The sequence below is a fragment of the Coregonus lavaretus genome (assembly GCF_964263955.1).
Source record: "Coregonus lavaretus genome assembly, chromosome: 16".
Taxonomy (NCBI): domain Eukaryota; kingdom Metazoa; phylum Chordata; class Actinopteri; order Salmoniformes; family Salmonidae; genus Coregonus; species Coregonus lavaretus.
Window position 1 is genome coordinate 50,119,912 of NC_140003.1, and position 12,152 is coordinate 50,132,063.

Below are 12,152 nucleotides of genomic sequence, written 5' to 3' on the forward strand. Positions count from 1 at the left end.
CCCTGGAGTTTTCCCGGACTTAAAGTCTTTAATTGCATCCAGAAGTTCCTCCTCTGTAATTTCACCTTCACATGAGTCTTTCTGTATGGCTGTTAATTTTACGTTATCAATAGAAAAAAAATCCCTACAATTAGCTTCAGTTAGAGGAGATGGAGGCGACTGAAATGAAAACATATGCTTAAAGTACTTTGCTTCCTCCTTCAAAATATCATTTGGTGAATCATGGGTGACTCCGTCATTTGTAACCAGTTTCAGTAAATTATTTATGGTAGCATTTCTATGTTGAAGATTAAAAAAGAATTTGGTGCATTTTTCCCAATATTCCATCCAGTTTGCTTTATTTTTATAATATATTACACTTGATCTTTCTTGAATAAGTTTTTCCATTTCTTTTTGTTTTTCCTCTAATTTATTCTGAACCTCTATGGTACAGTTTTTATTGCCATCTATCTGTTCTGTTAGACCTTCTATTTCCTTTGTTAGTATGGACTCTTTTGACCTAAATTGCTTTTGTTTTCGAGATAAGTACTGAATTGCATGGCCTCTAAAGGCTCATTTAAAAGTGACCCATACAATAAGGGGATTTGCTGTACCTATGTTATGTCGGAAAAACTAAGTTATACATTCCTCTGTCCTAGTTCAAAACAAGTTATCATCCAATAGGCTTTGATAACATTTCCAATATCCTCGCACACGTGGAAATTCAGTAAGAGTAATGTATATGCCAATTATATGATGGTCTGACCGCAGGAGGCAGGGCTTTAAGGGATGGACTGGAGGAGGCAGGGCTTTAAGGAGATGGACTGGAGGAGTCAGGGCTTTAAGGAGATGGACTGGAGGAGGGAGGGCTTTAGGGAGATGGAGGAGACAGGGCTTTAAGGAGATGGACTGGAGGAGGGAGGGCTTTAAGGGGATGGACTGGAGGAGACAGGGCTTTCAAGGGATGGACTGGAGGAGGCAGGGCTTTAAGGAGATGGACTGGAGGAGTCAGGGCTTTAAGGAGATGGACTGGAGGAGGGAGGGCTTTAGGGAGATGGAGGAGACAGGGCTTTAAGGAGATGGACTGGAGGAGGGAGGGCTTTAAGGGGATGGACTGGAGGAGACAGGGCTTTCAAGGGATGGACTGGAGGAGGGAGGGCTTTAAGGAGATGGACTGGAGGAGTCAGGGCTTTAAGGAGATGGACTGGAGGAGACAGGGCTTTAAGGAGATGGACTGGAGGAGACAGGGCTTTAAGGAGATGGACTGGAGGAGGGAGGGCTTTAAGGAGATGGACTGGAGGAGACAGGGCTTTAAGGGGATGGACTGGAGGAGACAGGGCTTTAAGGGGATGGACTGGAGGAGGGAGGGCTTTAAGGAGATGGACTGGAGGAGTCGGGGCTTTAAGGAGATGGACTAGAGGAGACAGGGCTTTAAGGGGATGGACTGGAGGAGACAGGGATTTAAGGGGATGGACTGGAGGAGGGAGGGCTTTAAGGAGATGGACTAGAGGAGACAGGGATTTAAGGAGATGGACTGGAGGAGGGAGGGCTTTAAGGGGATGGAGGAGACAGGGCTTTAAGGATATGGACTGGAGGATCCGGGCTTTAAGGAGATGGACTATAGGAGACAGGGCTTTAAGGAGATGGACTAGAGAAGACAGGGCTTTGAGGAGATGGACTGGAGGAGGGAGGGCTTTAAGGAGATGGACTGGAGGAGACAGGGCTTTAAGGAGATGGACTGGAGGAGACAGGGCTTTAAGGAGATGGACTGGAGGAGGGAGGGCTTTAAGGAGATGGACTGGAGGAGACAGGGCTTTAAGGAGGTGGACTGGAGGAGGCAGGGATTTAAGGAGATGGACTGGAGGAGACAGGGCTTTAAGGAGATGAACTGGAGGAGGGAGGGCTTTAAGGAGATGGACTGGAGGAGACAGGGCTTTAAGGAGATGGACTGGAGGAGACAGGGCTTTAAGGAGATGGACTGGAGGAGACAGGGATTTAAGGGGATGGACTGGAGGAGACAGGGCTTTAAGGAGATGGACTGGAGGAGACAGGACTTTAAGGAGATGGACTGGAGGAGACAGGGCTTTAAGGAGATGGACTGGAGGAGACAGGGATTTAAGGAGATGGACTGGAAGAGGGAGGGCTTTAAGGAGTTTGACTGGAGGAGGGAGGGCTTTAAGGAGATGGACTGGAGGAGACAGGGATTTAAGGAGATGGACTAGAGGAGACAGGGATTTAAGGAGATGGACTGGAGGAGACAGGGCTTTAAGGAGATGGACTAGAGGAGACAGGGATTTAAGGAGATGGACTGGAGGAGGGAGGGCTTTAAGGAGATGGACTGGAAGAGGCAGGGCTTTAAGGAGATGGACTAGAGGAGACAGGACTTTAAGGAGATGGACTAGAGGAGACAGGGATTTTTAAGGAGATGGACTGGAGGAGACAGGGCTTTAAGGGGATGGACTGGAGGAGACAGGGATTTAAGGAGATGGACTGGAGGAGACAGGGCTTTAAGGAGATGGACTGGAGGAGACAGGGATTTAAGGAGATGGACTGGAGGAGACAGGGCTTTAAGGGGATGGACTGGAGGAGGGAGGGCTTTAAGGAGATGGACTGGAGGAGGGGGGGCTTTAAGGAGATGGACTGGAGGAGACAGGGCTTTAAGGGGATGGACTGGAGGAGGGGGGGGCTTTAAGGAGATGAACTGGAGGAGGGAGGGCTTTAAGGAGATGGACTGGAGGAGACAGGGCTTTAAGGGGATGGACTGGAGGAGACAGGGCTTTAAGGAGATGAACTGGAGGAGGGAGGGCTTTAAGGAGAAGGACTGGAGGAGACAGGGCTTTAAGGGGATGGACTGGAAGAGACAGGGCTTTAAGGAGATGGACTGGAGGAGACAGGGTTTTAAGGAGATGGACTAGAGGAGACAGGGATTTAAGGAGATGGACTGGAGGAGGGAGGGCTTTAAGGAGTTGGACTGGAGGAGACAGGGCTTTAAGGAGATGGACTGGAGGAGGGAGGGCTTTAAGGAGATGGACTGGAGGAGACAGGGCTTTAAGGAGCTGGACTGGAGGAGGGAGGGCTTTAAGGAGATGGACTGGAGGAGGGAGGGCTTTAAGGAGATGGACTGGAGGAGGGAGGGCTTTAAGGAGATGGACTGGAGGAGACAGGGCTTTAAGGGGATGGACTGGAAGAGACAGGGCTTTAAGGAGATGGACTGGAGGAGACAGGGCTTTAAGGAGATGGACTGGAGGAGGCAGGGCTTTAAGGAGATGGACTGGAGGAGGGAGGGCTTTAAGGGGATGGACTGGAGGAGGGAGGGCTTTAAGGAGATGGACTAGAGGAGGAAGGGCTTTAAGGAGATGGACTGGAGGAGACAGGGCTTTAAGGAGATGGACTGGAGGAGGCAGGGCTTTAAGGGGATGGACTGGAGGAGACAGGGCTTTAAGGAGATGGACTGGAGGAGACAGGGCTTTAGGGAGATGGACTGGAGGAGACAGGGCTTTAAGGAGATGGACTGGAGGAGGGAGGGCTTTAAGGAGATGGACTGGAGGAGATGGGGCTTTAAGGAGATGGACTAGAGGAGGCACCTACAGCAGTGGTCCTCCAGATCTAATCTACAGCAGTGGTCCTCCAGATCACACCTACAGCAGTGGTCCTCCAGATCTAACCTACAGCAGTGGTCCTCCAGATCTAACCTACAGCAGTGGTCCTCCAGATCTCATCTACAGCAGTGGTCCTCCAGATCTCATCTACAGCAGTGGTCCTCCAGATCTCACCTACAGCAGTGGTCCTCCAGATCTAATCTACAGCAGTGGTCCTCCAGATCTCATCTACAGCAGTGGTCCTCCAGATCTCACCTACAGCAGTGGTCCTCCAGATCTAACCTACAGCAGTGGTCCTCCAGATCTATCCTACAGCAGTGGTCCTCCAGATCTCATCTACAGCAGTGGTCCTCCAGATCTCACCTACAGCAGTGGTCCTCCAGATCTATCCTACAGCAGTGGTCCTCCAGATCTAATCTACAGCAGTGGTCCTCCAGATCTATCCTACAGCAGTGGTCCTCCAGATATATCCTACAGCAGTGGTCCTCCAGATCTATCCTACAGCAGTGGTCCTCCAGATCTATCCTACAGCAGTGGTCCTCCAGATCTCATCTACAGTACAGCAGAGACAGACACAATTTGATGCAACATGTAAATGACAGAACCTCTCTTTCTCTCCCTCTCTCTCTGGTTCCCTATCCACAGTTAATACTGACACAGAAACAGTGGTGGTGAATGTCACATACACAACCAAGGAGGAGGCTAAAGTGTAAGTAGAGTAATTACTGTGTTTAAATGATGTCACTATCAGTATGGCAGAAACATTAGACTAATTATCCCCTCATAGGGTTAGGGGTTAGGGGTTAGGGGTTGGGGGTTGGGGGTTGGGGGTTAGGGGTTGGGGGTTGGGGGTTGGGGGTTAGGGTTAGGGTTGGGGGTTGGGGGTTGGGGGTTGGGGGTTAGGGTTAGGGTTAGGTGTATGGCAGAAGGTTAGGGTTAGGGTTAGGGTTAGGTGTATGGCAGAAGGTTAGGGTTAGGGTTAGGGTTAGGTGTATGGCAGAAGGTTAGGGTTAGGGTTAGGGTTAGGTGTATGGCAGAAGGTTAGGGTTAGGGTTAGGGTTAGGTGTATGGCAGAAGGTTAGGGTTAGGGTTAGGGTTAGGGTTAGGTGTATGGCAGAAGGTTAGGGTTAGAAACATTAGACTAATTATCCCCTCATAGAAAAAATACTCTAAGACTAGTCAGATATGCTAAGAAGAGGGTTAGGGTTAGGGGTTAGGGGTTAGGGTTAGGGTTAGGGTTAGGGTTAGGGTTAGGGGTTAGGGGTTAGGGTTAGGGGTTAGGGGTTAGGGTTAGGGTTAGGGTTAGGGTTAGGGTTAGGGGTTAGGGTTAGGGTTAGGGTTAGGGTTAGGGTTAGGGTTGGGGGTTAGGGGTTAGGGTTAGGGTTAGGGGTTAGGGTTAGGGTTAGGGTTGGGGGTTAGGGGTTAGGGTTGGGGGTTAGGGTTAGGGTTAGGGGTTAGGGGTTAGGGTTAGGGGTTAGGGTTAGGGTTAGGGTTAGGGGTTAGGGTTAGGGTTAGGGTTGGGGGTTAGGGTTAGGGTTAGGGTTAGGGGTTAGGGTTAGGGTTAGGGTTGGGGGTTAGGGGTTAGGGTTAGGGGTTGGGGGTTAGGGGTTAGGGTTAGGGTTAGGGTTAGAAAGGTATCAGAGACGTAAAGCTTTTTTCCCTCCTCAGAGCTATAGAGAATTCAACGTTCATCAGTTTGAGGACTACTCCTTCAGGGTGTCGCCTAACCCTTACCCTCTCCCTCTCGTTAACTCTAACTCCTCTCCCCTCAGAGCCGTAGAGAAGTTGACTCTTCTGTTCTCTCACAGAGCCATAGAGAAGTTGACTCTTCTGTTCTCTCACAGAGCCGTAGAGAAGTTGACTCTTCTGTTCTCTCACAGAGCCGTAGAGAAGTTGACTCTTCTGTTCTCTCACAGAGCCGTAGAGAAGTTGACTCTTCTGTTCTCTCACAGAGCCGTAGAGAAGTTGACTCTTCTGTTCTCTCACAGAGCCGTAGAGAAGTTGACTCTTCTGTTCTCTCACAGAGCCGTAGAGAAGTTGACTCTTCTGTTCTCTCACAGAGCCGTAGAGAAGTTGACTCTTCTGTTCTCTCACAGAGCCGTAGAGAAGTTGACTCTTCTGTTCTCTCACAGAGCCGTAGAGAAGTTGACTCTTCTGTTCTCTCACAGAGCCGTAGAGAAGTTGACTCTTCTGTTCTCTCACAGAGCCGTAGAGAAGTTGACTCTTCTGTTCTCTCACAGAGCCGTAGAGAAGTTGACTCTTCTGTTCTCTCACAGAGCCGTAGAGAAGTTGACTCTTCTGTTCTCTCACAGAGCCGTAGAGAAGTTGACTCTTCTGTTCTCTCACAGAGCCGTAGAGAAGTTGACTCTTCTGTTCTCTCACAGAGCCGTAGAGAAGTTGACTCTTCTGTTCTCTCACAGAGCCGTAGAGAAGTTGACTCTTCTGTTCTCTCACAGAGCCGTAGAGAAGTTGACTCTTCTGTTCTCTCACAGAGCCGTAGAGAAGTTGACTCTTCTGTTCTCTCACAGAGCCGTAGAGAAGTTGACTCTTCTGTTCTCTCACAGAGCCGTAGAGAAGTTGACTCTTCTGTTCTCTCCCCTCACAGAGCCATAGAGAAGTTGACAGGTCACCAGTTTGAGGGCTACTCCATCAGGGTGTCGTACATCCTGGATATGGATGCAGCTCCGCCCCTACAGGCCCCACGGATGCGTCGGGGGGGTCGGTCGTCCAGGGACCAGGACGGGCCCCAGCCAGGGCCCTCGGGGGGCTTCGGAGGGCCCCGACACAAACAGCATGACTTCCCCCTCCGCATGCTGGTCCCCACACAGTTCGTAGGAGCCATCATCGGCAAGGAGGGTCTCACCATCAAGAACGTCACCAAACAGACACAGTCCAAGTATGTGGGCATCGTTGTAGCAGAATTATTCTATCTGCTTTATTGACACATTTGTTTTCCTTCTTTGTTGGTCAAAATCGAGTATGAAGTATGGGGTTAATTACATTTCAGTTAAGTCAATTCAGGAATTAAATTACTGAATTAACATGGCACTGACCCCAAACTTAAATATGATTACGTATGCAGTCTCAACCTTTCAGTGACCTTCTGTCTGTCTCTGTCTCTCTCCATCAGGGTGGACATCCATCGGAAGGAGAATGCGGGAGCAGCAGAGAAGCCCATCACCATCCACTCCACCCCTGAGGGCTGCTCCTCTGCCTGCCGTATGATCCTGGAAATCATGCAGAAAGAAGCCAGCGAGACCAAGGAGTGAGTCTACTATAGCCCCCCTGCTACACCATTACTACACCCCTACTACACCCTCACTACTACACCCTTACTACACCCCAACACCCTCACTACTACACCCCAACACCCTCACTACTACACCCCTACTACACCCCAACACCCTCACTACTACACCCATACTACACCCTCACTACTACACCCAAACAACACCCCAACACCCTCATTACTACACCCCTACTACACCCCTACACCCTCACTACTACACCCCTACTACACCCCTACACCCTCACTACTACACCCCTACTACATCCCAACACCCTCACTACTACACCCCTACTACACCCCAACACCCTCACTACTACACCCCTACTACATCCCAACACCCTCACTACTACACCCATACTACACCCCAACACCCTCACTACTACACCCAGACTACACCCCAACACCCTCACTACTACACCCCAACACCCTCACTACTACACCCAGACTACACCCCAACACCCTCACTACTACACCCCAACACCCTCACTACTACACCCTTACTACACCCAACACCCTCACTACTACACCCCAACACCCTCACTACTACACCCTTACTACACCCAACACCCTCACTACTACACCCCAAACCCTCACTACTCAACCATTTGGTAGGCCTACAGCACGTCATCAGAGCGCGACGTATGTTGAATGCTGAACGAGAGACCTCGGTTTATTGTTTTTGTAAAGCTGTGACAGTGTTTCCTTCCTTGTTTCCTCGTTTGATTGATATACTTTTTGCTTTTGGATCCCGCACGAGGTTAGCCTCAGTTGCTGTGACCGCACCTATCTGTCCCGGGATCCTGCCAGAACAAAAAGTCAGAAGTTGTTTGCCGAAGCTAGCTACTAGCCTAGCTGGTAGCTATCAGTATCAAACTAGCAAGATTTTCCAAGAACAGCTTGAACACAGCCCGCGACCCAGTTAGCGCTTTTGGCTGGGACCGCAGAGGTGTCCCACGCTAATTGTGGCTGTATTCCTTGCTGCTATTTTCCTGCAACCTGACCTGGCTGGAACTGCGTTGTTTAGCTACCAACGTTAGCCGATGCTGCTACCAACAGTACATTGGAACTGTGTTGTATAGCTACCAACGTTAGCCGATGCTGCTACCAACAGTACGTTGGAACTGTGTTGTTTAGCTACCAACGTTAGCCGATGCTGCTACCAACAGTACGTTGGAACTGTGTTGTTTAGCTACCAACGTTAGCCGATGCTGCTACCAACAGTACGTTGGAACTGTGTTGTATAGCTACCAACGTTAGCCGATGCTGCTACCAACAGTACGTTGGAACTGTGTTGTATAGCTACCAACGTTAGCCGATGCTGCTACCAACAGTACGTTGGAACTGTGTTGTTTAGCTACCAACGTTAGCCGATGCTGCTACCAACAGTACGTTGGAACTGTGTTGTATAGCTACCAACGTTAGCCGATGCTGCTACCAACAGTACGTTGGAACTGTGTTGTATAGCTACCAACGTTAGCCGATGCTGCTACCAACAGTACGTTGGAACTGTGTTGTATAGCTACCAACGTTAGCCGATGCTGCTACCAACAGTACGTTGGAACTGTGTTGTATAGCTACCAACGTTAGCCGATGCTGCTACCAACAGTACCTGCAAAGACACTGCTTTCCTGCTCACCGCTGTGAGATGATTTGTGTGTCTGATCTCTTTCTGTTCACTTAGTTGAGAATTCATGTAAGGAGAGAGACACTGAAGCCTAGCTAGCCAGCAGTCTCAAATGGAGGACGTGTTCAACCCTGCAGGAGCTGGGTTTATTTTGCTTTATTCCGGGACAATGTGGACCACCCAGACTTTCAATGTAGCAACTGTTTGCTTGCAGAGGACTACAGGGGCGAAGTGGCTATTCTCAGCAAATAAGTAGCGAACCTACACAAGCTACTGGGGCATCCACGCCCGCCTACCTTTTCTTTCTCTTCTACCCCAGTAGCCGGACGCTGCTCTGGCCTGGTGGAAGTGTCGCCGCCGTGTCGGTTCTCCACAGCCGACTGGCCGGTACTCTGCAGGGATCCCTCCCCGAAGGGGCCTCCCCTTCCCTGGAGAATGGAGCTATTAGGATGCTCCTGGATGACTTGGGGGATGTTCCTGTTCTCGACCCTACCAACCAGCCATGGAGATATGTCACTCGTGTTGAAGTAGAAAACAGCATCCTCTGGCAACGGAGGCCTCCTTGTTAAACCCGGACCGGACACAGACCAGATCAGCTTCGCCGCCCTGGATCCAGAGGTTCCGGCGCCTTCTTCCCTGGGGGCTTCGGTTTCAAGATCGGATCCGGAGGTACCTGCGTCTTTGTCCTCTGATCTGTCTCCCTCTACGCTGTACAGTGATCTACAAATCTGGAGATCAAACTCTTGGAGTCAGGGGACGAGGTTCATGGAAATATACAGTTCGTGGGCAGGTGTAATTGCCTCAACATGTGGTATATTTAAGCGAACTTAATTTCTTATCTGAAAATATTGAAAGAAGTTAGATGCGGGGAGATTGTACACTTCCCTCAACTGTGCGAATGTGGCAAAAGTATTATTGATGTAGAGGTCTGCAGTAGTAGGAATGCCCTTTCTCTTCCAGAATAGAAAAGTATTGTCAGTTAGTGAGGGGGGAAATGATGGTTATGGCAAATAGGATGACAGGACCGAACGTTTTCCTTATTTGATACCACATTTTTAATGCATTTTTTTGCATAAGGTTATTGCCAGTAATACGTGTGGGGGATTTAGTTGATGAAAAGAGAAGTGCTGGAAGAGAGGTGTTGTGTGTATCTTGTTCAATAGCGAGCCATGAAGGGGTGGAAGGATCTCCCACGCCAGGGTATTCACCCTGCCAATCAACCAGTTCTCTAGTGTCTAGCTGACCAATAATAATGCTGGGAAATGCAGCAGGCTCAGCCTACCTAATTCTTTGGCTTGATTCTATGTTTTTTTTAGATACGGTGTCCCCACTTTGTATCCCCACACAAAAGGCAAGATAATAGAATCCAAGGATTTTAAAAAAGCTTTAGTTAAAAATATAGGCAGATTCTGAAAGAGATAAAGGAATCTGGGGGAGTGTAACCATTTTAATAGCGTTAACATGGCCTATCATAGATAGAGGCAACACTCTCCAGATCTCAATGTTGTGCTTCAGCTTCTCTATCATGTCGAGGTAGTTCAATTTATAAATCAATTTAGGGTATTTGGGGATGACAACACCTAAATATTTAATTTAGTCTCTTGTGATTTTAAAAGGTATATGTTTAAGGAACTCTGGGTTTAAGTCACCATTAAGAGGCATGAATTCACTTTTATCCCAGTTTATGGTGTAGCCAGAGAGTTCTCCAAGTGATTCGATGAGCTCCAACAGCTCCAACAGTGGTGGAAGTGACTCTTCAGGGCGTGAAACTAACAAGATGTTGTCATCCGCATAGAGCGAGATGCGGTGATCAACCTTGCCCATGTTTAGCAGAGCAATGGTAGGATGGCTTCTGATACTAATAGCTAGGGGTTCCATAGTAATGGTAGGATGGCTTCTGATACTAATAGCTAGGGGTTCCATAGTAATGGTAGGATGGCTTCTGATACTAATAGCTAGGGGTTCCATAGTAATGGTAGGATGGCTTCTGATACTAATAGCTAGGGGTTCCATAGTAATGGTAGGATGGCTTCTGATACTAATAGCTAGGGGTTCCATAGTAATGGTAGGATGGCTTCTGATACTAATAGCTAGGGGTTCCATAGTAATGGTAGGATGGCTTCTGATACTAATAGCTAGGGGTTCCATAGTAATGGTAGGATGGCTTCTGATACTAATAGCTAGGAGTTCCATAGTAACGGTAGGATGGCTTCTGATACTAATAGCTAGGGGTTCCATAGTAATGGTAGGATGGCTTCTGATACTAATAGCTAGGGGTTCCATAGTAACGGTAGGATGGCTTCTGATACTAATAGCTAGGGGTTCCATAGTAATGGTAGGATGGCTTCTGATACTAATAGCTAGGGGTTCCATAGTAATGGTAGGATGGCTTCTGATACTAATAGCTAGGAGTTCCATAGTAATGGCAGGATGGCTTCTGATACTAATAGCTAGGGGTTCCATAGTAATGGTAGGATGGCTTCTGATACTAATAGCTAGGGGTTCCATAGTAACGGTAGGATGGCTTCTGATACTAATAGCTAGGGGTTCCATAGTAACGGTAGGATGGCTTCTGATACTAATAGCTAGGGGTTCCATAGTAACGGTAGGATGGCTTCTGATACTAATAGCTAGGGGTTCCATAGTAATGGTAGGATGGCTTCTGATACTAATAGCTAGGGGTTCCATAGTAATGGTAGGATGGCTTCTGATACTAATAGCTAGGGGTTCCATAGTAATGGTAGGATGGCTTCTGATACTAATAGCTAGGGGTTCCATAGTAATGGTAGGATGGCTTCTGATACTAATAGCCAGGGGTTCCATAGTAATGGTAGGATGGCTTCTGATACTAATAGCTAGGGGTTCCATAGTAATGGTAGGATGGCTTCTGATACTAATAGCTAGGGGTTCCATAGTAATGGTAGGATGGCTTCTGATACTAATAGCTAGGGGTTCCATAGTAATGGTAGGATGGCTTCTGATACTAATAGCTAGGGGTTCCATAGTAATGGTAGGATGGCTTCTGATACTAATAGCTAGGGGTTCCATAGTAATGGTAGGATGGCTTCTGATACTAATAGCTAGGGGTTCCATAGTAATGGTAGGATGGCTTCTGATACTAATAGCTAGGGGTTCCATAGTAATGGTAGGATGGCTTCTGATACTAATAGCTAGGGGTTCCATAGTAATGGTAGGATGGCTTCTGATACTAATAGCTAGGGGTTCCATAGTAATGGTAGGATGGCTTCTGATACTAATAGCTAGGGGTTCCATAGTAACGGTAGGATGGCTTCTGATACTAATAGCTAGGGGTTCCATAGTAATGGTAGGATGGCTTCTGATACTAATAGCTAGGGGTTCCATAGTAACGGTAGGATGGCTTCTGATACTAATAGCTAGGGGTTCCATAGTAATGAGAATAGCAATGGACTCAAGGGGCACCCCTGGCGGCAGTGAAAACGGAGATGATTTTCTGTAATTAGTGAGAACTGAAGCCGTCGGGGACACATATAGTATTTCAACCCAAGAGACAAAACCCTCGCCCAGACCAAACTCCTTTATTACAGTCAGAATGCAGTTCCATTCCACTTGGTCAAATGCTTTTTGAGCTTCAAGTGCAAGAATTGCAACTTTTGAATCTTTGTCATGTTTGGAATACATG

General features: G+C 48.2%; 1 protein-coding gene across 4 annotated transcripts in view; it reads left to right on the plus strand.

The window, feature by feature from the left end:
- igf2bp2a (insulin-like growth factor 2 mRNA binding protein 2a) overlaps window positions 1-12,152 on the plus strand; it is a 103,273-nt gene that overhangs the window by 36,646 nt on the left and 54,475 nt on the right. For all 4 annotated transcript variants that reach the window (XM_084179554.1, XM_084179555.1, XM_084179552.1 and 1 more), the window contains exons 5-7: window positions 4,224-4,287; window positions 6,184-6,474; window positions 6,709-6,843. In XM_084179554.1, the coding sequence (XP_084035680.1) occupies window positions 4,224-4,287; window positions 6,184-6,474; window positions 6,709-6,843 (490 nt within the window). The remainder of the gene's footprint in view (window positions 1-4,223; window positions 4,288-6,183; window positions 6,475-6,708; window positions 6,844-12,152) is intronic.